The sequence below is a fragment of the Hemitrygon akajei genome, chromosome 7, assembly GCF_048418815.1.
Source record: "Hemitrygon akajei chromosome 7, sHemAka1.3, whole genome shotgun sequence".
Classification (NCBI taxonomy): Eukaryota; Metazoa; Chordata; class Chondrichthyes; order Myliobatiformes; family Dasyatidae; genus Hemitrygon; species Hemitrygon akajei.
Window position 1 is genome coordinate 84,900,596 of NC_133130.1, and position 27,823 is coordinate 84,928,418.

Below are 27,823 nucleotides of genomic sequence, written 5' to 3' on the forward strand. Positions count from 1 at the left end.
TCACTTCCGCTTCCGGCTTGCGCGCCAGCCATCGGGGGCGAGCCCGGCTGGGGTGTTGGGTCCCGCGGAGTTGTCTGTGTTGGGTTTTTATTTTGTTTTATGTGGTTCGACAACCCCGTCCGCTGCTCTAATCGGAAGGAATGTTGGAAAATGGAAATAATTTGAATATCCCTGATCGTGGGGGGGAAGGCGATGAGGAAACGATGGCGACGTCAGCCGTGGCAGATGCCCCGAGTCCGGACGCAATCTGTGAGGGACACCATGTGGTCCTAAAGCGAGATGAGGTCTTTAAAGCCGTGCAAGTGTGCAAGAGGAGGTATTTTTTGCTTTAGTACTGTACCAGTATGTAGTACCTGGTCGTAGGTGGTGGCTTAGGGGTGTAGTTCTCGACTTCTGCTAGAACATTTTTAGTTCAATTGTTGATTTATTGTCATATTAACGACTTTAACGTTCGCTTCATTGTTAGACTACTATTCGTGACATTTTCTGCCTTTTAAGCAGTTAGATATTAGAGTTAATTAGGATACTCTGGAAAATGCCTGTGCGTAAATTCTGTCAGTAGGAAGCAGCGGTTTAACTCTCAGCCACTTCCTGGACTTGACAGTGAGGTCTTAACGACTGTGAGGAGGACCAAAAACTACAAACCAGGCTCGGTTGCATGGACTTAAACATAATGGGTGCGAGCATTTTGATTACCCTACGCATACGCGTGTGCATCCTGTTCTCTCACACAGAATTTGTCTTTGTGCCTATGATGGAGCTGGCTGAGCTTACAACCCTCTGCGGCTTCTTTTGATCTTAAAAACACCTTTAGTTCGAAGTGCTTTACGACGGTATAAAGTGCAAGCATGAAAATAAAAATTAAACATGAAAATAAAAGACAAGAAGATGTTAGTTAAAAGTTAAATAAGTAGGCTTTGATCTGCCGTTTAAAAGTGTAAACTGACTTTACATCCCTTATAGTTTTAGGTATTGAATTCCACTGTTTAGGATCATAGTTGAGAATGAATAGTTGACCCGCCAATTATCTTTTGTAGTTTAAATTTAAGAGAGGCGGAAAAAGACTTGAGAGCTCTTGCAGGATTATTCTGTAATGTACTCCAGTCCCAGACCACTGAGTTTTAAAAACAAGTAAGAGATCTTTAAAATCAATTGTAAAAGATACAGTAAGTCACTGCAGAGTAGCTAGGACGGGAATGATCAGTTTCCTCATCCTAGATCTTGTGCATTGGAGCCTCCAAACCAGGCTGTGATGGATCCAGTCAGAATATTCTCCACTGTTCAATTGTAGAAATTAGCTAGAGTCTTTGGTGACATACCAAATCTCCTCAAGCTCCTAGTGAGGTATAGCGTGCTTTTTTCGTAATTGCATCAATATATTGGGCCCAGGATAGATCTATAGATTGACACATCAGGGTGTGCAGTCTGGTGACTTGATCGTGGTGCTCAGCTACTTGTAGGTTAACTTCCTGTTTTAATGAACAAACACACTAAACAACTGTTTATTCACCTTTATCCTGCTACTTAAAATATTTATTTCCTTGACAGAGAATAGTCAATTTTCCATTTACACCCTTTTGCCTACTGAACCTATCCCTGTCTCTTTGAGAATCTTTATCTTCTCTTGCAAGTTACTTTCTCACTTGGCTTTGTATCCTGAGCAAATCTGGATAATTTATTCATTTTAATCTCACTTATTAACATGCTAAGAGCCCAGTACTGAACTTGTGGTATCTTACTATTTATTACCTGTAAGAAAGTTTATTTACACCTCAAGGATCTGAATTAAATGCAGGCAATGGGACTAGTTTACAAACACTAGTTAGGATCTTGCTCAGCATGGATGAGTTGGGCTGAAGGGCCTGTTTCTATGTTGTATTACTCTCTGACTTCTCTGTCTGTTAATACATTACTCCCAACTGCATATAAGATTGAAGACACAAGGTTTTTACCTAATCAGCTGTCTTTAAAAATTCAGATGTACTATATTGATTCCCACCTATTTTTCCTGGCAGTTGCATCTTCATAAAAACAGTCTGTTCATCCAATCATGGTGTAGCCAGTCAGATAATAAATCTTCCATTCATAGAACCATGAGTATTCTGAATGTTGTGTTACCTTTTTTCATGTAAATGATTTATTACTCAACTTCCTCCTTACTCAAAGCAGTAAGATCTTCTTTGTTACTTTCCTATCAGCTGAGATTTTTGCATAATTTTGGGATTTTTGGAAATCGTCCCAAATTACTCTCCATTTTGCTGGTCACCTATTAAAACACTGGGGAAATTTTTAGCTTTCTATAACTTGTATGGTTAAATTCTCTCACATTTTAAACTCATTTATTTCCCATTATTTTTGATGCTTTATTTCATCTTCTTAGTTAAATTTTGTAAGTTCCATCAACTGGAAAAATTATCCAATAAAGTAGCCAATTCTTTGCAGACTGGAGTCTGTTTTTGCTGCTTTCCCTTTTGCTGAGTCCATCAACTCAATAGTCCAACTAATTTGTTATTAATGCATTTTATGTTGTCTTAGCATGGAAGTGCTTTTGAATGCTCGAGTAGTTCAATTATTTTGTATTATACTACTTTTAAACCTCTTTTTAAAAAATAAGTGCTATTGATTTCAATATTTTAAGTTACACAACTACTCCTGGCATTAAAATTACTTGGATCCAACCCAATGTTCATGATATGCTGAAATGTGTTCTTGAGGTTTCAAAAGTATTTTGGTGATGAGACTTGAGATGAAAAAAATAATTTTCAGGTCAGAGCCTAATATACTGCAAATATTTTCTCTCCAGAAAAATCATCTTTGAGAAGCAGTGGTTTTACTTGGACAACGCAATTGGACATAAATATGGCACAACTTTTGAAGTTTCGGCCGGTGGGGCATTGCAGCCACGTAAAGCAGAATATGAAGAAATTGAAGGTAATGACAAGCTTTTGTTTAGAATCTTGATCTATACCTTCTGCAGCTTAGTGCCAGTGGTGCTGTTGATTTGCAATTATGGAACTAAAAGGAAGAGGAGTGAATTTGCTAACAAAATTAAATATGATTTATTTGTTCGTTTTGTTTGGGGAGAGGGGGAAAGGGGGAAAATGTGCTTAATTTTTTTCTGGGGGTTTGTAAGAGTATCAACAATAAGATGTTGCTCATAAGATTGTGTGTTCAATCATAGAAATATGGAGTACACAACTACAGTTGCAAGAAGAAATTTGTGAACCCTTTGCAATTACCTGGTTTTCTGCATTAATTGCTCATAAAATGTGGTCTGATTTTCATCTGAAACAATAATAGACAAACACATTCTACCTAAACTAGTAACACACAAACAATTGTACTTCTCGTCAATACTTAGTACACCTTTTAAACAATCTCAGTCTAGGTTTAAAAAAAAAGTATGTGAACCTCTGGGGTACTGCCTTCTACAAAAGCTGTGCAAAGTCAGGTGTTCCAATCAATGAAATGAGATTGGAGGTATGGGTTGTGGAGGTGCCTCGCCCTATTTTTTTAAAAAATCAGGTTACTGACAGCCTGCTCTTCTCAAGAAAGATCTCTTTATGTGCAACATGCGTCGATCAAAACAACTTTCAGAGGATCTTAGACGAAAAATTGTAGAGATGCATGAAGCTGGAAAAGGCTGCAAAAGCATTTTTAAAGACCTGAGTGTTCATCAGTCCACAGTAAAAGAAATTGTCTACAAATGGAGGGAATTCAGTACTGTTGCTGCTCTCCTTAGGAGTGGGCAACCTGCAAAGATCACACTAAGAGCACAACTTGTAATGCTGAATGAGGTGAAAAAGAACCAAAGGGTAAGAAAAACACTGAACAAGTATGATGTTCATGGAGGAAGCCACTGCTCTCAAACGTCTCAAGTTTGCAAGAGACCACCTGAATGTTCCACAATGTTTCTTGGACAATGTTCTGTGGACAGATGAGACAAAAATTGAACTTTTTGGCAGAAATGCACACTGCTATGTTTGGAGGAAAAAGGGCACTGCACATCAACACCAAAACCCCATCCCAACTGTGAAGCATGGTGAAAGGAGCATGAGGTTTGAGACTGCTTTGCTGCCTCAGGGCCTAGACAGCTTGCAATTGTTGAGGGAACAATGAATTCAAAATTGTATCAAGACATTTTACAGGAGGATGTCAGGGTAGCAGTCTTGTCACCTAAAGCTTAATAGAAGTTGAATGATACAACAAGAGAATGATCCAAAACACAAGTAAATCAAGAACAGAATGGATTAAAAAGAAGTAAATTCGTGTTTTGGAATGGCCAAGTCAGAGTCCAGACCTTTCACCCAATTGAGATGTTGAGGACTCCACCTCCCATTTACACCTCCCATGTAAGACACAGTCGCTTCTTGTCCGCCTTTAATCTCTCCCTTTTCCGACTTAGACTTTGAAATTTCAACTTTATTCAGTCGGATCTGTAGAGTAACAGTTATAATTATGGCTACTCTCAGAAGCACCAAAAGAAATCTGGACCTGGGCAATGGGAAGCCCAAAAAAGCTGACGAATTCTCGGAGGAACCCCTCTGGGTAAAGAGACTAGAATCTCAAATCAGCAATATCGGCATTGAGATAACTCAATTAAAAGAGAAATTTGAAGGAAAAGTTGACTCTCTGAGCCTTGATCTTAAAGAAGTTAGTCGAAATGCTGCTGACCTTTCTTCTTCTTTGGAAAAAGCCCAACAACGGATCGTTGATCCCAAAGCTCGATCATGTTGGAATAATACTCGAATTGTTGGATTAAAAGAGAAATCAGAATCGGCCGACACACTGGATTATTTCGCAAAAATGTTTCAGTCTTTATTTCCGGAGGTTTGTTTACAGCCTTCAGATATCGAAATGGCTCACAGAATCGGCACCTTAAAACTTTTGGATCAAGGTTAAAAACAGACACATTGTTGTGCGTTTTCTCTGTTTCAGAGACAAAGACCATATTATTAAGCTTGCGAGGAAAAAAAAAAGACAATTTCAGTATCAGGATTCCAATATTCACTTTTTTGAAGATTTTCCACGCAAAATTGTTAAGAAGCATGCTGGATTTGCATCGGTTATGAAATTAGTATATCAAAAAAAGCTCTTCCCACTGCTTCAGTACTCAGTGAAATTAAGGCATTTGTCAAAAAGTCTGGCGTTCATATTTTTGATGATCCAGCTGAAGCATTGAGTTTTATTAACTCTTTACTTGATACATCCGATGACGAGTCTGAAGCTTGAATGATTTATAAAGTTTTGATTGTCTCGCGGTGTAAAGAGTAATGAGATTGGAAGATTTGATGGTTACAGAAGTCTTTTCCTTAAAATGCATTTTTATCTCTGAAAAAGACTGGTTTGGATGGCTTCAACTTTAGAAGACATAGCAGGAGAACTGTTGATAGACTGTAATAAGTTTGAATCATTTAGAATTTTTTTCTGCAGCATTTAAATGAATTAATTGTTTTTTTTTTGTTTCCTATGCTTTTGTAAAGATCTTTTAAGTAATTATTTGGATTTCCTTATGTTTTAAAGATGGACCGGACAATTTAAAGATGGCGATTGTTTTTCTTTGGTGCAAATATTTCAAGAATTGTTTTGGATGTGTTTTGCTTCCCTTATCTAATGTTATGAAGGTTACTTTCAAATTGAAAGTTGTTTTTTTTTTACAAGAAAAACACTTTCCTTCCAAGTTAATTATGTTGAGATATATGTTGACTGTAATGAGTTTTATGTTCGGTAGAGGGAGACAGATTTTTTTTTCTCTTTTTTGACTTAGGCGGAGTTTGCATTTGCATCTATGCTTTTCTTGGGGCTTGTGTCGTTTGATATCGACTTGTTTCTGGGCTTTGTAGTTTGGGTGGGATTTTTTTCCCTTTTTTCCCCCAATATGGAATCCCGGAACATACGCCAATTATTTTTATTGTTGTTTGTCTCCGCCATTTTCGACTACCCTATCCTGACATGCGTCTAACTACTCTTTTTGGATACAAAGCTCCATGATGATATCTAAACAGTTAAATTTTTTAACTTGGAATGTTCGCAGTTGGAATCATCCTATTAAGCATAAGAAAACATTTAAAGTTATTAACCGGTTCCAGCCTGATAAAATCTTTGCCCAAGAGACACGTATCAGGTTATGTGATAAAAATCGATTTTTTTAAAATTTTGGAAGGGTCCTCAGTTTCATGCAAACTCCCAGAGTAAAACTAGAGGTGTCTCTATTTTTATTGCTTCCAATATTCCTTTTAATCAGGAGGATATTATAGCTGATATTAACAGTAGATTTTTGATTGTTAAAGGAATAATTTGTAATAGGAAAATAGTTTTGCTTAATATTTATGGACCAAATGTTGATGATCCCTCATTTTTTAAAGCTGTTTTTGCTCTATTACCTGATTTAAATGAATATATGTTATTAATGGGTGGTGATTTTAATATTTTTCTAAATCCTTTAATGGATAAAGTCATCATCCAAATATCAACTCCCTAATCATTCTGCATCACTTACTAATTCCTTTTTAATTGATTAATAATATAGGAAACGTCTCTATGTTAGTAATTTGGGATGCATTAAATCTTATTTACGTGATCAAATTATTTCGTATGTAGCTAAACTGAAGAAACAAACAAGAATGGATTTAGATAAAATCTCTAAACAAATTAAAGAATTAGATAACATCAATGCAATCTCTCCAAATGTTGTTTCATTTAAAAGAAGAGTAGAATTACAATCACAGTATAATTTATTACTAACATAGCCTATTGAAGGATATTAGCTTAAATTCAAAACTCAATTTTATATTTTTGGAGATAAAAATAATAAGCTTTTAGCTTCTCAATTAAGAGCAGCTAGAGCTAAAAGACAAATTTCAAAGATTCGTAAAAATAATGGAGATATAGCAAGTATTATGGAGTTGAGTGGCCATATTTGTTTAAAGTATTAGAAAAATTTGGTTTTGGTAATAATTTCAATAGATGGATTCAAATGATTTATGATAATCCTATTGCCACGGTCATTACTAATAACTGCAGGTATTCTTCTTTCTCACTTTCTTGTGGCAGTAGACAGGGATGTCAATTAAGCCCTTTATTATTTAATCTTGTATTGGAGCCTTTAGCTATAACACTAGGTGAAGCTAAAAATATTCATGGTATCTCTATGAATTAAACCATACATAAGATTTCTCTTTATGCAGATGATCTTTTGGTCTATTTGATCTATTTCAAATCTTGAGGAATCAATTCTTAATCTTTTGGAAACACTTAAAGATTTTTTAAATTTTCAGGATATAAACTTAACTTGAATAAAAGTGAATTGTTTCCTTTAAATGTCCCTGTTAGTATATATAATGATATTCCTTTTAGAATTGTTAATACATTTAGATATTTAGGTATTGTGGCGACCCACTTTCTGCGCAGGCTAACTGGCTCACAAATAGCCAGCGCGCGGGGAGAGACTTTGGTAATGCACCTCTGACATCATTTCCGTCTGGAGAGGGCGGGTGCTAGGGATTGAAATTCCAACTCCGCGAAGTTTGAATAAACTAGTCTCGAAATGACTTACCGACTGCGTGTAGTTATTTCAGCACTGTGTGTAGCACATCGCTACATTGGTGACCCCAACGGTCCAAACGGGATTTGGACCAAAGATGACCGACTCTTCATCTGTTCACGCAGTTTCGCTACAACTGCCAACTTTCTGGACGCTGCGACCACGCGTGTGATTTAGCCAAGCAGAAGCCCAGTTCCAGATTTGGCAGATATTCACTGATTCCACGCGTTACTACCATGTGGCGAGCGCCCTTGACCAGGAGACGGCCGCCCAGGTTGCGGATTTCATACAGTCGCCCCCAGAAGAACACAAATATGAAGCATTCAAGTCGCTGCTCATTGGGACCTTTGGCCTCTCACGGCGTGAGCGGGGTGCCCGCCTGCTTCACCTGGACGGTTTGGGAGACAGAATGCCGTCAGCATTGATGAACAAGATGCTGTTCCTGGCTGACAGACACAAGCCCTGCCTCATTTTCGAGCAAGCGTTCCTAGAACAACTGCCCGAGGACATACATCTGCTGCTGGCCAACGCAGATTTCAGCGACCCCCGGAAGGTGGCGGCCCGGGCAGACGTGCTGTGGAAAGCCAAGAGGGAGAGGGTGGCGTCCGTCGGTCAGATTACCAGGTCACGTGCCCAACAGCGGACCAGACCAGGCCCGGCAGGAGGGCGCACACAACACAGAGACAGGAGTGAGGAGGCCAATGAACAGTGGTGTTTCTACCACCAGCGGTGGGGCACAAAAGCCCGCCGTTGTCGCCTGCCCTGCCAGGGCCAGGGCCAGCTGCCGCTAATGACTATGGCAGCTAGCCACCAGGACAGCCTCTTGTACATCTGGGACAGTCGGGACGCCGCTTCTTGGTTGACACCGGAGCGGAGATCAGCGTCTTGCCCCCGACGGGGTACGACACCCGCAACAGGAAGCCAGGACCCACCCTGAGGGCCACAAACGGCAGCACGATATGGACCTACGGCACCCGCACAGTGCAGCTGCAGTTCGGCGCCAGCCAGTTCACTTGGTTCTTCACACTGGCTGCCGAGGCCCAACCACTCCTGGGGGCGGACTTCTTGTGAGCTCACAGCCTGCTGGTCGACTTGCAAGGGAAAAGACTGGTACATGCTGAGACTTTCCAGACGTTCTCCCTGGGTGAAGCCCAGTTGCCGGCCCCACACCTGGACTCCATCACGCTGCCGGACAACGAATTCACCAGACTCCTGGTGGGCTTCCCATCGATTCTGACACCGCAGTTCACGGCGGCCATGCCCAGACATGGGGTACAGCACCACATTCCGACCCAGGGACCACCCCTCCACGCCCGCGCACGAAGGCTCCCTCCGGAAAAGCTCCGCCTGGCGAAGGAGGAATTCAAGTGGATGGAGGAATTGGGAATCATACGGCGGTCAGACAGCCCATGGGCCTCCCCCCTGCACATGGTGCCCAAAGCAACAGGGGGCTGGAGACCGTGCGGCGACTACCGCAGGCTGAACGAGGCTACCACACCGGACCGCTACCCGGTGCCGCACATTCAGGATTTTGCAGCAAACCTGCACGGCGCATGGATCTTCTCCAAGGTGGACCTCGTCCGGGGATACCATCAAATCCCGATGCATCCGGACGACGTCCCCAAAACGGCACTCATCACCCCTTTCGACCTTTTCAAGTTCCTCCGCATGCTGTTTGGCCTAAAGAATGCCGCACAGATGTTTCAGCGGTTAATGGACACGGTGGGACACGACCTGGACTTCGCTTTCATCTATTTGGACGACATCCTCTTAGCCAGCAGCAGTCGTCAGGAGCATCTGTCCCACCTCCGTCAACTCTACGCCCGACTGAGTGAATACGGCCTGACAATCAACCCGGTCAAATGCCAGTTCGGGCTCGACACCATCGACTTCCTGGGCCACAGGATTACTAAAGACGGGGCAACCCCTCTGCCCGCTAAGGTAGACGCAGTCCGCCATTTCCCCCGACCCAACACAATCAAAGGCCTTCAGGAATTCGTGGATATGGTAAATTTCTACCACCGTTTCCTCCCTTCAGCTGCCCGAATCATGCGCCCCCTGTTCGCCCTGATGTCGGGTAAGGGCAAGGACATTACCTGGGACAAGGAGTCTGCCGCCGCTTTCATTAAAACGAAAGAAGCCTTGGCAAATGCCACAATGCTAGTGCACCCCAGAATGGACGTCCCTACCGCCCTCACAGTGGACGCATCTAACATGGCAGTCGGGGTGCTGGAACAACTCATCGAGGGTCGCTGGCAACCCCTGGCATTTTTCAGCAAACACCTGCGACCACCCGAGCTCAAATACAGTGCTTTCGACCGGGAACTGTTGGCGCTATACCTTGCAAACCAGCATTTCAGGTACTTCTTAGAAGGCAGGCCATTCGCCGCGTTCACGGACCACGAACCGTTGACCTTCGCGTTCACGAAGGTGTCCGATCCCTGGTCGGCTCGCCAGCAGCGACATCTGTCCTACATCTCGGAGTACACGACGGACATCCAGCACATCTCGGGAAAGGACAACGTCGTGGCGGATGCACTCTCCAGACCAGTTGCCCAGGCCCTGTCCCTGGGGGTGGACTATGCAGCACTGGCAGAGGCGCAACAGGCAGATGACGAGATGCCCAGCTACAGGACCGCAGTCTCGGGTTTGCAGCTGCAGGACTCTCTCGTAGGCCCAGGTGATAGGACCCTCCTGTGCGACGTGGCTACCGGCCAACCTCGCCCCATCGTCCCAGCAACCTAGAGGCGGTGGGTTTTCGACTCCATACACGGTTTGCTGCACCCATCTATCAGGACAACCGTCTGGCTGGTCTCCAGCAAGTTTGCGTGGCACCGACTTTGCAAGCAGGTCAGTGAATGGGCCAGAACGTGCATGCAGTGCCAAACAGCCAAGGTACAGCAGCACACTAACGCCCTGCCACAGCAGTTTGAACCCACCCACCGGAGGTTCGACCACATTCACATGGATATCATGGGCCCCCTACCAGTGTCCCGAGGAGCGCGGTACCTCCTAACTATAGTAGGCCGATTCACGAGGTGGCCAGAGGCGGTCCCACTCACCGACACATCTGCCAATTCCTGCGCCCGAGCACTGATTGCAACCTGGGTAGCACACTTCGGGGTACCGGCCACATTACCTCCGACAGAGGCACCCAGTTCACCTCCAGGCTGTGGCCAGCCTTTTGGGAACACAGCTGCACCACACAACTGCCTACCACCCACAGTTGAACGGACTGGTGGAACGCTACCACCGTCACCTGACCACCTGAGAGGACCTAACTGGGTGGACGAGCTTCCCTGGGTCCTGCTTGGAATTCGTACAGCGCCCGAAGAGGATCTGCACGCCTCGTCGGCCGAGTTGGTGTACGGTGCACCCCTGACTGTCCCGGGAGAGTTCATACCAGCCCCAAGGGGGCAAGAGGAAGAACCCGCAGCAGTCCTGGACAGACTACGCGAAAGGCTCGGCAACCTGGCCCCCGTACCAACTTCACAGCACGGACTGACCCCGACCCATGTACCCAAAGAACTGCAAAACTGTAAGTTTGTGTTTGTACGAAGGGGCGGACACCGGGCGCCGCTACAGCGGTCGTGCGAGGGGTCATTCAGGGTGATCAACAACAACGGGTCCACATATGTTCTGGACATTGGGGGGAAAGAGGAGGTTTTCACGGTGGACCGACTCAAAGCAGCCCATGTGGACTTGGCGCAGCCGGTCGCGGTTCAGGCACCGCGGCGCAGAGGCAGACCTCCCAAACAGAGTCCGACCCAGACTGAGGACATTGGGGGATGTATTGCCGGTTCTGGGGGGAGGGGGGGGGTTTATGCGGCGACCCACTTTCTGCAGAGGCGAACCGGCTCACAAATAGCTAGCGCGCGGGGAGAGACTTTGGTAATGCACCTCTGACGTCATTTCCGCCTGGAGAGAGCGGGCACTAGGGATTGAAATACCAGCTCTGCAAAGTTTGAATAAACTAGTCTTGAAACGACTTACCAACTGCGTGTAGTTATTTCAGCGCTGTGTGTATTTCATCGCTACAGTATTATAATTACTAACAAATATAAAGATCTCTATAAAGCGAATATAGTTCCTTTAATGGACTCCATGAAACAACTATTTTCTAGATGGAATCCACTTACCCTTTCTTTAATAGGTGATATTCATGCTGTGAAAATGATGATTTTACCTAGATTTTTATATATTTTCCAAAATATACCTATCTTTTTAACTAAAAAAAATTTTCGATCAAATTGACTCTCCTATTTCTTCCTTTATTTGGAACAATAAGAGACCAAGAATTAATAAGTATCATTTACAAAAATCTAAAAAGGCTGGTGACTTGTACTTCCTAATTTAAGACTATTATTGGGCTGTGAATATCAGACAGTTATGTTTTTGGTTATATTGGCTCGATAAGAACCAACAACCATTATGGGTTGATTTGGAATTGAAAGCTGTTAAACAATTTCATTTAACTTCAATTTTAGGAGCTCCATTAGCTTTACAGCTCTCTAAAATTCCAAATTTAAATCTTTACCTGGTTATTAAACAGTCCTTATGGATTTGGGTTCAGTTTCGTAATTTTTTTAAATTTTAAACAATTTAAGTTGTCTAGTTTTTTATATCGAAACTTTTCATTTAAACCTTCAACAACTGACCCCATTTTTCTCCTATGTGAAAATAAAGGGATCCATTCTTTTACAGATTTATTTTGTGATGGTCGATTGATGACCTTTGAAGAGTTAATTAACAAATATTCTCTTGCTCATACACATTTTTTGCAATTTTTTTCAGGTTAGACATTTTTTACAACAATATTTACCTAAAAATCCATATTAACAGGATTCTGATTTGTTGGATACCCTTTTGAAATTGAATCCCTTAGTGAAAGTTTCCATTAGCAGAATTTATAATTTTTGTTACAAAAAGAGAACCTATCACTAAAGATTAAACAAGATTGGAGAGAGTACTTAATATGACCTTTGTTAATGAAGATTGGCTTTGAGTTTTGAAAAACGTAAATTCTTCTTCTGTATGTACCAACCATTATTTAATGCAATTTTAAATTGTTCACCGTTATTATTTAACAAAGGAGAGACTATCTAAAATATTTCCTAGTATAGACAACTACTGCGATCGATGTAAAACTGAAGTAGCAACTTTGTCACATAAGTTCTGGTCATGTTCTTCATTAAAATCGTTTTGGAAATCTTTATTTTCTATGATTTCTAAAGCTCTGAAAATTAATTTCCAACCGAATAGATTGACTGTTCTATTTGGAATAGTTCTGCATCATATTCAGGCTATTTCATCTTCAGATCAACATGTAATTGCATTTGTTACACTACTGGCAAGAAGGGCTATTTTATTAAAATGGAAAGATATTTGTTCCCCTACATTAATTGAATGGCTTTCTCAATTAATGTTATGTCTCAGTTTGGAAAAAATTAGAAGTAGAACTTTTGATTCTCGATTTGATTTTGAGAGAAGATGGGGTTCTTTTGCCAAATATTATCATTTAATTTGAATTATGCTATATGGTTTCCTTCCAATTTTATTTTTTTTATAATTATGAAATGGCGGTTGATGACTCTTTTTTTATATTTAGATGATGGCCAAACGTATTGCTCCAGAGGGTTGATTCCTAATGGTTTTTTTTCCCTTTTTTTTTGTAGTTAGTGGGGGCTTTTTTCCTAGTTAGACGGGGTTCTTCTTTTCCCCTTTTCCCTATATATATATATATATATAATATCTTTTTCCGTTTTTATATATTACGATCAGCTTTTTTTCTTCAGCTTTATTAATTGTATGCATATTAATCTGTTGAAGTTCTGTATCATTTTGTATTTGTAAAAGATTATGTAGCAATAAAATGATTCTAAAAATGAAAATGAGATGTTGTGGCATGACCTGAAGAGGGTTGTTCATGTAAGGTATTCCAGAAATATTGGTGAATTGAAATAATATTGCATGGAGGAATGATCTAAAAGTCGTCCTTGCCATTCTGCAAGTCTGATCAGCAGCTACAGGAAATGTTTTGGTGGAGGTATTTGTTGCTAAAGGAGGTTCTACTAGTTATTAAATGCAAGGGTCACATTTTTTTTCCAGCCTGAACTGTGAGTGATTAAACAATGTGTTCAATATAGACATGTAAAGTGCAGTTGTTCATGTGTTATTAATTTAGGCAGAATGTGTTTGTCTATTATTGTGACCTAGATGAAAATCAGACCACATATTATGAGTAAAACCAGATATTTCAGATTCAGATTCAGTTTATTGTCATTTAGAAACCACGAATGCAATGCAGTTAAAAAATGAGACAACGTTCCCCCAGAATGATATCACAAAAGCATATGACAAAACAGACTACACCAGAAAATCCACGTAACGTTTGGCAATCCCCAATCCAGAGTCCGGAGAGGCTGCTGCGTATTAATATTGCGCTACTGTCTAGCACGTTCCCCGGAAAGGAGCTCCAAACCCACCAGACAAAAACAAGACCAAAAACTAAAGCTACAAGACCTGCACAAAACCACATAATTACAACATATAGTTACAAAAGTGCAAACAATAGCATAATTGATTAAAAAAAAACAGACCATGGGCACAGTAAAAATAGTCCAAGATATTAAAGGACTGTAAGTTCAAAAGAAATCACCACAGTTTCCTCAAGTCCTCAGGGTCCCGACAGACTCGCCATCCCACGCCGGCGGCAGAAGGGAGTACCCCCACTATGGACTTCCAAGGCGCCGCCCGACTCAGCCTCGCAAACACAGCACACAATGGAAGCTCCGTCAAAACCAGCCTCGCAGACGCAGCACACACCGAAAGCGACCTGAGTCCGTCGAAAGGACTCCGAGCCGACGACCATCCCCTCCAGCACAGCTTCTCCGAGTACCATCCTCTGCTGAGCGTATTAAGACGGCCCAGCCAATGGCCATCAGCAACGTGACCCCGAGGACTGGGGGCCTGTTCTTCCCAGCAGAGTCCCGGACCTCACAGCAGCAGCAGCAGCAATGAGGAAGGTCTTCCTGGAATTTCCCGATGTTTCTCCATGCTTCCACATCCGTTTTCAATGGATTATGATTGCACACGGCACCCCACTTCACAAATAACAGATAATCAGTTCCGGAGTGGCCGCTGCAAGCTGTGTTGCACCGCCATCTTGGATCAAGTGCCAAAGGGTTCACAAACTTTTTCTTGAATGGTTCTATACTTGGCACCATGTGCAATGGAAGAGTTTTATAATGATGTGTCAGATCAAATAGGGTGCTGGTTATTGCAAGATCGCATCCCAAATCTTGGGTAGCACAAACACCCTGATCTTGACAGCTTACTAACTAGGTCCGTCAGAGAAGGAAATCTACCATCTTTCGTGGTCTGACCTATACGTGACTGCAAACTAACCAATGTGTTTGATGCTTAATTGTCTCCTTGGTTCAATGGCAATTGGGAATAGGCTATAAATATGAACATTTTGCCAAAGATGTCTGTGCTCCTTTAATGAATAAGACAAATTTTATTGGTCCTATGGCTTTATGTTAATTATTCATGGAAAAATTGAGTAAATATTTATATAATTGATAGCAACATTCTCATTTAATTTACTGCAGATACAATGACATAAATATTTTTAAATATTTAAATTATACAAATCTTAAAATTCTATTTGGATGTTTCTGATCACCAGATGCATACAGAAGTGGTTGGTAGTCTAGGGTCCTGTTGCATTGGCCTAGTCACCACTTCTCACAGAATGAACCAGTGCAGGTGAAGCCTCAAGCTCAATTAGTCCTGCAGGGCAGCAAAAATTAATGGTGGAAACCACAATCAATGGTAGGGTGTAGGCAAGAATGCAGAATTGAGGTATTAGCTTGATCAGCTATGAACTTATTGAATGACAGATCATGCTTTATTGTGCCATGTGGCCTCTTTTGAATTTGTATGGGTGTAACTCATGGCACAGCCCAGTCAAACATCATCAAGCCCAAGATGTCTTCTGAATTCCCAATTGTTATTAAATTAGCTAGAATGCCTGTATCTTGAAAGTCAGATTAAACAAATGAGTGAAGCAAAATGTTTGTTCACCTTCACAATGTAAAAAGAATTTGAGTGCTTTTGTTTTGGAACATGACACATTTGTTTGCTACAGAACTCAACGAAGCTGGTATTGATAATCGAAACATAATTGATGATGGCAAGTCTCAGAGGCTCAGCAGAGACGATATTGAGGCACTTAAAGGGCAAGGCTTGAAAGGGCAGGTAGGAATTATTTTATACTATTGAGGACGGGCAATTGCAAAATGTTAAGTTTACGACTAGTATTCACAAAAAACACTTTATTCTTCAAAGCAATCTTTTATTTTTGCAGGATATTGTTCAACGATTAATAGAAAACAGCACAACATTTAGAGATAAAACTGAATTTTCTCAGGAAAAATATATCAAGAAAAAGAAAAAAAAGTAAGGTCATTGAATGAGGGATTAGGAAACAATTCTTATTTTCACCAAATTTTCATCTTTCCTTGGTATAATTTATAAATCAGTGGAGGGGGTGGTTGGGTGGTGGATAGTGATACCAGTTTCATGTATTTTGATTGCTTTTTTTGTTAATTGTAATAAACAGTAGGAATTGTATTTTGAGGTCAGTTTTTCCTTTGGTAAAATCCTGATTCAGTGGTTGGCATTACACTGCAATGAATACAGCATATGTAGTTAACCAATGCATTGCATTGATACAAAATGTAAGCAAATTTCTGAATACTTGCATGGCAAACTTGTTTGTCTTTATATGTGGAAGCAAATAGTTTGTGTAATTAATAATTAATAGTTAACTTAACTGTTTTTGTAAAACAAAATTTTAAATTGTCTCCCAGATGGTGAAATCCAGACCCTGGTAAACTTTTGTACTTGGTTCACAGGTATGAAGCATTTATAACTATCTTGAAACCCACTGCAAGAATAATGGCAATGATGTATCATTCCCGTGAACCAGGTAAAATTTGGTGAGTGATTGTGCTGATCTTTTTTCTCATTCATGTTTAAAACATATTCCAGACCAGTCACTGCTGTTGTTTTAGATTATTTCAACAGCTGCTATTTCACCATAAATAAAGCAGTTTGATAGCTTGCTCTCAAAGTCTCTGGTGTGACGAATGAAGATTTCTTGATTAACATGTAGTGAAATTACTGTCTCAATTGTAGGGCTTGTAAATGGGTTTATTGTGCACACAGGCTGTGCTATCTTCAATCACTTTACATAGAAAGATTAGTTTTAGCTTAGAATTGAAGGTTTGTAATATTATGCCTGTGAAAAGTGATTTTTGTTTTGGGGAAAGGCACAAGGAAGAGAAAAGCAACCTGTTTGGCTTAGAAATCAGTCCAATTTTTCCACTAAATTTAATCTATTATTGTATTGGTTCCTTCTGTATCTTTAATGAGTGGAAAATTTATGTCATTTGTGTTGTATGAGGCCCACGTCATCAGAGTCGACCATGGATGATGCGTCCTAGATGCTGAAATATGCCAACCAGGACAGCATGATATAGACAGCAAGCTGTTGCCCATGTAACAAGCTCCCTTCTCCATGTGTCTGATGAACCCGAAGGAACAGCAGAGACCAATACAGTTTGGTACCAGCAGCATTTGCAAGAGTTGCCAGTCAGCAATGAACTCGACATAGGACTGCATTAGGGACTTCAGCTCTGGATTTTTCCCTTGGGATTTAGTCCCGAAGCCTTCCCTATGAATGGGTATAGCTGTAAGACAGTGGAAGTTTGATATCATAGTTTTCCTTCGCCTGGATGAGCTGCCACCCACAGCTGATGAGCCCCATCTGCCTGAAGTGACTGGTTTTAAGGCACCAATAACCTGTCTTTGCCCCTTCTCCTGGCAGTAGGAATGTTTCCACTGGGCTTAGTAGCTAAGCCACATGTGAAGGCCAGGAGCTGGACGTGGTTGTCAAAGGCTATTTGAGGTGCAGACCATTGGGAGCATTTAATAGGTAGCAGGAGCTTGTCCCCATTACCACCACATTTCTCCCCCACTCGCAGTTATAACAACCTTAAGAAACCCATTTGTTTGAATACCACTAAGTTAATAGTGCAATACTTTCCAAAATGATTATGATTAATTGTCTGACAATGCCATTTTAAAAAAAACTATTAACTAAACATTCTTTTCCAGCCATTTACGTTATGACACCCTGGCACAGATGCTCGCATTTGGGAATATCCACGCTGGCTGCAAAGTAATTGTAGTGGAAACATGTGCTGGCCTGGTACTAGGCTCTGTAATGGAAAGGTTAGGAGGTAAAAAAGAAATCTAAATTTGCAGACTTCTAATGTGAGGATTTCTAATGTTGCAGACGTATTTCTTTTAAAATTGCATTGTCTTCTTCTCCCATAACAACCCTCTCCCAACTCCCTGAGAACTCTGTTGAACAAAGTATTCTTTATTTACAATGAGGCCTAAAACACAGTAGGAACTTCCACACTCAGGCCCTGTCACATTAGCCTGATTGGCTCGTAAACCTCTGCCCTTGAAAATTGGTGGTTATTGTTTATGCTGCCCATTTAAAGTACTAAACCCTTTTTCATATTCTAAAGTATTGAAAAATATTCAAAATCTGTTATGAAATCTATTAAATTTGAAATAGTTCCATTTAATATCAGAGAATGTGTACAATATACAACCTGCAATTCTTGCTCTTTGCAGACATCCACAAAAACAGGAGTACCCCAGTAGCCCCCTCCCTCTCCCCCACAAAAGCAGCAGCAAAGCAACAACCCTCCACTTCCCTCACCCCCACTCACTTAAGCAAAAAGCATCAGCACCTGCTTATGTAAAAAAATTACATATTTCTAAAGGAAAAAGATTTTTTAAAAAACAGGCTTAATTGATCCTGAATAACCATGCAGGTTACTCTCCTCTTGTCCAACTTCAACTCCTTCTAGTCTGGAAGGAATAGAACTTCCCAGGTTACATATAACTAACTTAGCAACCTTGTTGTTAAATATTTGTTTTAATACCACTCGATCAGCTCCACATTTAATGCTCTTGAGCAAATATCAGCCATTCCTACAAAAACTGTGTGTCCTGCTCAAATACAGCACTATCTTTGCATCACGTGTATGACCCTTAGCATAAATAGTAGTGTTTTCATCTCTGAGTGAATAAGTTATGGGTCCATATTGCACCCTGGAGAGCTGAGCGTAGAATTCTTGGCTAAAATCAAGTTTGAGCATGTTTGAGCGAGCACTACATTATCTGAGCTATTACCTTTCAGATGAAGTATTACATTGAGGTATCATCAACTCTTGCAAGTACACATAAGCTAGGAGTTCTCAACCTGGGGTCCAATGATCCTGCTGTTAATGATGGGTGCCATGGTATAAAAAGGGTTGGGAGCCCCTGATGTAAGCAATCCCACGACACTGTTTTGAAATAGAATCACAGTGATATGACTCATGTTTTCATCAATCTAATCAGCACCATTAAAACAGATGTATTTGTTGACAATAGCATTGGTGGATTTTAGTTGATGAACTAGCCACCTTGTTGTCAATGTTTATAGTAGTCATTACACTTCAAACATGCTTCATTAGGTATGGAACTCTTTGGGGTGTACTGATATTGTCTATATTGATGCTGCTTTCAGTTATAAATGGTTTAACAGTCAATCTCCAGATCATTGCCTCACAATCTGACCCGCATGAATAGAATCAAAGGTAAACTGCACTGCTCTTAAGCCTGCTTTGGCATTCATTATGATGGCCTTGATTCTCTCATTATCCAAAAGTCTGTAAATCTCCACCTTAAATTTAATCAGTGGCTGGCATCTATGGCTCTCTAGAGTATTTTCATCCCTTTGCATTTTTTTCTTCTTATGCCCTAAAACATTGAATGCTTTATCCTACGAATATGCCCACAATTCTAATACTGTTTCAAATCACATCAACTTTTGGCTAATTCTGACTCCACAGAGCAAGGGAGCTAGGCAGGCAAGTAATTAGGGAGACTTCTAGAGTATATCTCACTCCATATTCAATGCTCTGTGTTGGAAAATAATAGGCTTGTTTTGTCTCTGAGTAGTCTCAACTAGAATCAAGATTACAGACTGGGTAACTGGGCTGCACTAGGGAAGCAGATTAAAAGTCCAAGTGATGAGAGGAATGACAGGTGCTTCTGCAGCTAAAGACATGAACCCAAGATTATATTTTGCCTCTCCTTGGTACCAAGATCAAGGTTGTCCCAGAAAGATTGCAGGGCAATTTAAAGGAAGATAAACTGCCAAAAGTCATTGTCCACATTGTTTCTCAAGCTCTAAGTAAAAACAGGTGACATCTTTATTGAATACAGAGGAGAAGGAAATTGCAGTGGAAGGATTTGGGGAGGGGAATGAGGAAATTCTGCAATGTGTTATTAAAAGGGGGAAGGTAATTGCACTGTAGAGAGAGTAGTGGAGATCCACCAGGATGTTGCACAGGTTAGAATGTTTCAGTTCTAAGAATTGAATGGATAAGCTAGGTTTGTTTTCTTTGGAAATCAAAGTTGCATTTATTGTCATAAGCACAAGTACATGTATACACAAACACAGAATCATATAAGCAGAAGCACATATTAAACATAAATTTTGCATAAATTCTGTAAGAAAAATTCCATTTTAATGCAAAGTGATCAAAGTACTCATAGTGTTTCAAAGATTCAAAGTACTTATATTATCAAAGTATGTATACAGAATATAACTCTGAGATTCATCTTCCTGCAGGCAGCCATGAAACAAAGAAACACTTTGGAACTTGTTCAAAGAAAACATCAAACACCCGATGCTTAGTGATTAGGGTTGTAGTAATAGGTTCTAGAACCAAATGGTTGAAGAGAAGTAGTTTTTCTTGAACTTGGTAGAATAAGACTTCAAGTTACTGTACCTCTTGCTCAATAGTGGCTGTAAAAAAAGGCAAGAGCCTGAAGTAAGACCTAATAGAAGTTTGCAAACTCATGAGGGGCATAGATAATCTCCAAATTAAGAAGCTTTTCTTCATGGCGGGATTGTCAGTCTTACAGGAGTTTGCTTTTGCATTAGTCAGATATTTAAAGGGAATGTTAGGAAGAACTTTTTATTTAGAGGGTAATTAAAATCTGGTAGGTGCTCCTTGACTGAATGGTCAATGCAGTTCTAAGAAATCTGTAGACAATCTCTTGAATTGGCATGGTATAGAAAGCTATGAACCAAGTGTTAGTAAAAGGGATTAAAATAAATACTTGTTCTAGTGACCTATATTCTGGTATTCAGATAACTTTGGCAACTTTGTGCCTCTCATTTTACTCTGTTGGCATGGTCATGGTGGGCTGAAGGGTCTGATTCTACGATACCCACATCTTTAAATCTTTCAGTACTTTAAGAAATTCCCCTTTATTTTTCTACCAAAATGGATGACACTTCTGCACATTATATTCCACCCACCCATCTTTGCCACCTAGTCTTTCTGTATCCCCTCAAAGCTTCTGTGTAGCCTCCTCGTAATTTACCACACAGTTTTGTATCATCAGTAAACTTAGCTCTATTAATTGTGATACCTTCAAACAAATCACTGATACTGATTTGCCTAGACCTAAGCAGTAGTCCATAGAACCACCTATTATTTACGGCCCCCCAAGCTGAAACTGGAAAAAAATAGTTTACATTTGCTATTCTAACTTTCACATAGTTGTTCAACCATTCTTAACAATTTACACTTGTGTGTTACCTTTTCTATTCATGTTTTAGTCATCTGTTCCAGATTACATAAACTCCAGCATGCAAGCAACTCTTGTCAACTTTTAGCCTATTTCAGTAAAAATACTACAAGATAGCTCCAGATCAAATGACGGATGTATCTGAAATTAGCATACAATTTCTTATTTAACATAAACTATCAATTTTTCTCTACAGGTTATGGCTCTGTTGTCCACATGTATCCAGGTAGCATGCCCGTTAGAGCAGCAATGGAGAACTTCGGATTTCCAAAATCATTTTATGATCACCTTTATGACTTTCCTATAAACAAACTGAACAGTCTTCTTTCTGGAAGATCTTTGGCAGAAAATGAAACATTACAGAATCAGACCAAAGTTACGTTGGGAGAAGGTAATAGGAGCCCACTGAGCACACATCGAGGTGATGAGGTGCCTTGTGCTGAAACCGTGATGGATAACAACCAAGCTGGGAAAGTCCAGGATGTTGCTTTTTGCACAAAAGATAAAGACACAAATACAGATAGGAAAGCCAATGTAAGATTTGTTTCAGTAGGACATCAATGGAGAATGCTAAATTCTAATGCTTCTGATTTGTGGCGCTCAGTAATGAAAACATATATTGTGTGCGAGGGATAACTACTTCTTCAGATTGACTTTTTATCTGAAGATATTCAGTTTGGTTGATTGATGCTGAGAGCAGAAAATGGTGCCCATCCCCACTAACTTGAGCAAACATGAAGACCAATAAAATAATGTTCAGTATTTTCCTTTGTCACAATGAGGATATTTGGTTTGCATTTTATAGCTGAAATTATGTTTGAATGTAATTAACACTTAGCTCTGCTCTTAACTGTTTTGCAAGTTCGGTCTAGTGGAGAAATTGGGGTATGTACTTTAGCTGTCTAATGGCAGTGTCTCAGTCAATTATTTATCCATTCTCTCTTCATATGAGTCACAAGAGATATTGTGGCAAATCACTGGTGTGGTAGAAATATTTGCTGTGGTGTAGACTTCCTCTCTTCAATCTATGCTGCAAATTACAGTATATATATTCTTATATTCATACTACGTGTAATGCTTGAATTTCAGCCTACAGAAATTCCCAAGTGGAAATGTTTCTTGGCAATTATGTATATAACCATTGACTTAAAACTACACTCAGAAAGTTCTAAATAGTCCCTCTTTGAATGTCCCAGCTGAAACACATCCTGGGCAACTGTTGGCAACTTTTTTTTTTTAGCCCACCTCCTTTTCTGCTGCAAAAATTTGGTGGGGAGAGGATTGGAAAGAGCTTGATCTTTCCCTTTCTGATAGTTCCTTACTTTCATATAGGTCCATGCTTTTCCTATCTGATTCTGGCTATTAGTTGATAGCAGTATTGTTGATTTACTTCCTGTATGATGAGATTGAAGGTTTTGTTTAGGCTTTTTAGAGCAAATTTATATTAACCTTTTTTTACACAAGTCAAAACATGTCTTGGCAGGTCGAAGAAAGGAACAGCAAGCAAGAAGATCGACTCAAGAAACTACAGGCTGCTGCTGCTGTGCTTCAGGAGAGAAATGCAGATGGGTCTGTTTTTTTAAAAACTCTTAGATTCTCTTGTTGAATGTCATAACAGATTTGGTGTGCATTTGATCTGTATTTTTAAGGTGAATATATCATAGTTATGGTCATGGTCAAGGGAGATGAGCCAAGGAAAGGATCTCATTGAATCACCACTGGAGCAGTTAATTTCCTGAAAATTTTAGCAACTCTTGCTATTTTGTAGACCCATCTCCTGTGACCACCACCAATACAACGGACACAGAACAAAACCTACATGTGTTACACTCTACGCATGCTCTTTTCCCTTTAACTCTCCTTTTTTCCCCTCTCATCTCTGTGTGTGATGCCCCAGATGACATGAATTACTGCCAGCTGATATCCATTAAAGGGCTTTCTCCAACATGTGCAGTCTTTTTAAGTAAATTTTATTCATTTGAAAATGAAACTCTGACCCCAGACCACTCCCTTCCATGAAATCTATGGTAAGATCAGAGATTTTATGAATACCTGTCCATTTGTAAGTTATTTATAGATGTGCATAATTGCTTGTTTGCAGCAATTGCTTCTGATATAGCTTGTCATGTTTGAATGTACTGTAATGTCTTTTGGTATCTCTTTCCTAAATCTATGCTTTCACTTCATTTCTATCATTAAAATCTGTTTTTAACCAAGTTTTTGCTGGTACAATTATACTTTGTGAACTAGCTTGGGACATTTTACTTTGTAAAGGCATCATTCAAAAGCAGTTTACTGGTAATGGCAGCTCTATGGAAATGCTGTGTGCCCACTTTGCTTTTCATATAGAACAATTATAGTAACTAGCTAACCTCATTTAAATTAAAATTCTTATTGCTTATTAAATTTTGATATTTTAGGTTAATTATTGCAAGTCGACTATATCCTAGTCCCTTACTACTTTCTCTTCTGGAGTTTGTGGCACCATCCAGACCATTTGTCATCTACTGCCAATACAAAGAGGTAAAGACTAGATATTTGATACATAATTAGTTTGATTGCATATTTAAGAGCATAGCTTAATTCACTGATTGTTTTCTTACACTGTCTAGCCATTGCTCACGTGCTATGCAGATCTGCGAGAAAGAGGTGGAGTCATTAACTTACGACTATCTGAAACATGGCTGAGAGGTTATCAGGTAAATTTTAATTCATGCAGTTTAAATGTGCAATCTCCCCAGTAGAATTTCAGAAACGGATTTATGGCATCTTCAATTTTTATTAAATCTTCTTCAGGGTTCAAAGTAAATTTTATTATCAAAGTGCATATATTCACCATATACAATCCTGATATTTATTTTCCTTTGGGCATACTCAGCAAATCTATAGAATAGTAACTATAACAGGATCAATGAAAGATCAACTAGAGTGCAGAAAACAACAAACTGTAAATGCAAGTATAAATAAATTGCAATAAACAATGAGAACATGAGGCTCTATAAGGCACTCATGAGACCACATTAGGGGTATTGTGTGCAGTTTTGGGCTCCTTATAGAAAGGATGTACTGACATTGGAGAGGGTTCAGAGAAGATTCACAAGAATGATTCCAGGAATCAAAGGGTTACTATATGAGGAACGTCTAGCATTTCTTGGGATGTATTCCCTGGAGTTCAAGAGATTGGGGGGGCGGGGGGATCTCATAGAAACATTCCAAACGTTAAAAGCCCTGAACAGATTGGATATGGGAAAGATATTTCCCATGGTAGGCGAGTCCAGGACAAAAGGGCACAACTTCAGGATTGAAGGAAGTCCATTCAGAACAGAGATGCAGAGAAATTAGTCAGAGGATGGTAAATCTGTGGAATTTGCTGCCATGATAAAGTCATTGGGTGCATTTAAGGCAGAGATACACAGGTTCTTGATTACCCAGGGCATCAAAGGGTATGGAGAGAAGGCAGGGGAGTGGGGATGACTGGAAGAATTGGATCAGCCCATGATTGAATGGCGAAGCAGACTCGATGGGCTGAATAGTGTACTTCTGCTCCTATATCTTATGGTCTTATAATCAGATAAGAATCATTAAAGTGATATTATCAGTTGCAGGAATATTTCAGTGATTGATAAGTAAATAGTTATTCCCTTTTGTTCAAGAGCCTGTTGGTTGAGGGATAGTAACTGTTCTTGAACCTGGTGGTGTGGGTCCTGAGGCTCTTGAGTTCCACTCACCCACAGACTAGGGGGAATTTACAGTGGCTAACTAACCTTAGATGGTTTCAAAACCTCCTTCAGGGTGCTGATGTCACCTTGGAGCTTTGTCTTCCTTTTTCAACACTTAAATTGTTGTTTGTTCTTGTTTTCCTTGCGACTTTTCCTTCACGATTTATTTTGTTTGTCCTCCTATACTGGAATCTGAATTTATTTCAGTATAAGACTCCACTGCCAATATTTGGCTAATTGTTTTGTCCCTTGACTTAATCAACAAAACGAATCCTGGTTATTCAACTTTCCCATGGAACCACAGAATCTTTTCTCACTACTGAATTTTGTTTTGCTTAATGTCATGGATTACCTCCTTAAACATCTGTCTCTGCTTGATCCCTTTCCACCTATTCTGTCTGCCTCAACCCCTTTAGCTAACTGTGTCCTTCCTTCAGTCAAACACAGTTGTTTCTCACTCTAGTTTCCACCTCCTCAAATCTAGTGGGTAGTCATCTCAGATAACCTATGCTAGGTTGATGTAGGGACCAAGCTTAGTGAAATGACCTTTAAATATTTTGATTGATTTTAAAAATTTTAATTCTAATCTTTCTAATTTCAAACGTTTTTAATAGCTTGATCTGTTCTTAATCCATTTTATGTTTTTGAAATTTATCTTGAGAACATTCCAAAATTTTAGCAGCTTTTACACTCCTAGCTAAGGCAAAGAGGTATGACTTGGTCAGTGTCACTTTTTTCATCTGTTTTATGTGCAAATCGCATTTTTCTTCCCACTGCGTCCAGACTTCATCCTCCACCTTCTCCCACCTTACCCTCACTGGCACTCCACTGATACCATTTATATCATGAATGACTTCTCTGTACATTCTCAGTGAAGGAATTATGAGCTAAGTCTTGTCCTGAAGATCCTCATGAAAATGTGTTTCAGAATGGCTGACTTAACACTGTAAGTTCTGGGCCATTGACACCTATTTACAAATTGACTAAGTAAAAACATTTACTACTTTTATGAACAGTTATTTGAAATGTGTCACTTTATAGAAAATACACTGAATGACTTTCTAATCTTAGCTAATTATAACAGTGTACAAATTATTTTTTCAAATTTTTCAGGTTTTGCCTAACCGAACTCATCCAAAATTGACAATGAGTGGAAGTGGTGGTTATATTCTGACTGGTATCACTGTTGCTATGGATAGAGGCAAATCTGTTGCTAGTATTCCTGAGCCACAGGAGTTTGAAGAACCTCTAGCAAAAAGACAAAAGGTAGAAGGATGTATAAGTTAGCTGTCCATCGTCCCTTCAAGCATTACCAATTATCCTGAAGCTGCTCAATACTGGAACATCATGAGAAGTTCAAGCCATGGGTTTTGAAAAAGAAATGTAAAATGGAATGTGTGCTTTTTTGGAAAGAAATTTCAAAAGGTGCACTCAGTGCAGTAAAATATATAAATGTATATCATTGTAAAATCCTTATTTTTGTGTGGATTAAAAGAGGAAAGAAAGTATTTTGGAAAATGAGAACACGCTGAAGTTTAGTTCAAGAGCAGGTTGTAGAACTCTTATGCAGACAATGCTAATTGATTATTCCATTTGTCTTGTACTGTTGAGCCTCCAACTATAGAAAATAAAAGTCCTATTTATTCTAGATTTCTGGAATTCTAAAGAGATAACTTGCAACAGGTCCTTTGGCCCATCATCCATGCTGCCGATATCAACTCGTTTATTTTAGTCATTTTTTTATTCCACCCACCTTCCACTGACCTACATTATCAGGGGCAATTTCAGCAGCCAATTGATGTGCAGCTTTGGAAGGTGAGATGAAATTGGAGGGTATGGAGTCACACGAAGAATGTGTTAACTCTGCACAGTCAATGCTGAGGTCATGATTGAACCCAAACCTCTAGTACTGTGGCTTTTAATATGTATGTAAATCAAGTTGTGGAAGCTAATTTACTGCACTAAATGTTTTTTTACTCAGTATTTTTTTAGTGAATTTATTTATACATTTTATAAATGTTTTCAAGAGTAATTTAACCACATGGTCCCATCATCTTAATCAACAAATGGAATTACTTCAGATTTAATCAAATTTGGCTGCATTTTAAAAGTGATTCTGTGTGTCTTTCTGATATGTCCAATTGCTTTGACAAAATACAAGGATAAAAATACTCATATAATGCTTCCTCTTTGTAAATCTTGTTACTTTGAAAATTATTTTACTCTTTAACCCTTTTCTTTTAAATGTCTGCTTTAAAATCAACAGCTGCATGTGTGTTCAGAAAGCAACTTGTATTATAAAAGTTAGCATGCATTGGAGACTTAATTATGTTGCTTTCTGGGTTATAAACCAAGTTCCCAAATTGTAATAGCAGTACTTTCATATTTAAAAGTACTCATTTTAAATCGCAATAAATTGTCATTTAATTTGCTATGGAAAATCATTTATATACATTTGAAAGTCTTTGAGAATGTTTTGATCTATTTTTAAATTGTTACTTTTTGTTATCATGCAAATGATAATGTTCCTTTTGGTTTTGACTTTTCATTTCATCGAGATGATCCTAACTATCTTAAGATCATTATTCACAGTGTTAGGTGAGCCTTCACAGTTTTCACTCCCAACATTCTGTTTGCATGTGCATTCTTATAATATTTAAAATGATTAAACCATTTCTGCCATATTCCTTGTATTGTTGTGTACAGTCGTGTAATTTTTGTCATAATGTTTTGCTTATCTAGTAACAGTGGAAGTATGCGTGTCAGAAAGAGAAATCCATTTTTAGTATCCATTTTACACACAATGCACAAACAACATGGTTTA

General features: G+C 39.6%; 1 protein-coding gene across 1 annotated transcript; it reads left to right on the forward strand.

Annotated features, from left to right (window-relative positions):
* The first annotated feature begins 12 nt into the window (after positions 1–12).
* Positions 13–27,690, forward strand: trmt6 (tRNA methyltransferase 6 non-catalytic subunit). The gene is made up of 11 exons (XM_073051342.1): positions 13–316; positions 2,804–2,931; positions 15,696–15,805; positions 15,915–16,006; positions 16,465–16,548; positions 17,729–17,853; positions 21,477–21,814; positions 22,764–22,849; positions 23,701–23,803; positions 23,893–23,979; positions 26,113–27,690. Exons 1-11 carry the CDS (start codon positions 141–143, stop codon positions 26,284–26,286), a joined length of 1,503 nt encoding a protein of 500 aa, XP_072907443.1. The 5' UTR covers positions 13–140; the 3' UTR covers positions 26,287–27,690.
* The last annotated feature ends 133 nt before the right edge of the window (positions 27,691–27,823 follow it).

Bases quoted from the DNA above. Each gene is read 5' to 3' on its own strand.
- trmt6 (XM_073051342.1), top strand. From the start codon at position 141: ATGTTGGAAAATGGAAATAATTTGAATATCCCTGATCGTGGGGGGGAA. The intron at 17,854-21,476 runs GTAAAAAAGAAA...TTTTCTCTACAG, and splicing joins TGTAATGGAAAGGTTAGGAG to GTTATGGCTCTGTTGTCCAC. The intron at 22,850-23,700 runs GTCTGTTTTTTT...TTGATATTTTAG, and splicing joins CAGGAGAGAAATGCAGATGG to GTTAATTATTGCAAGTCGAC.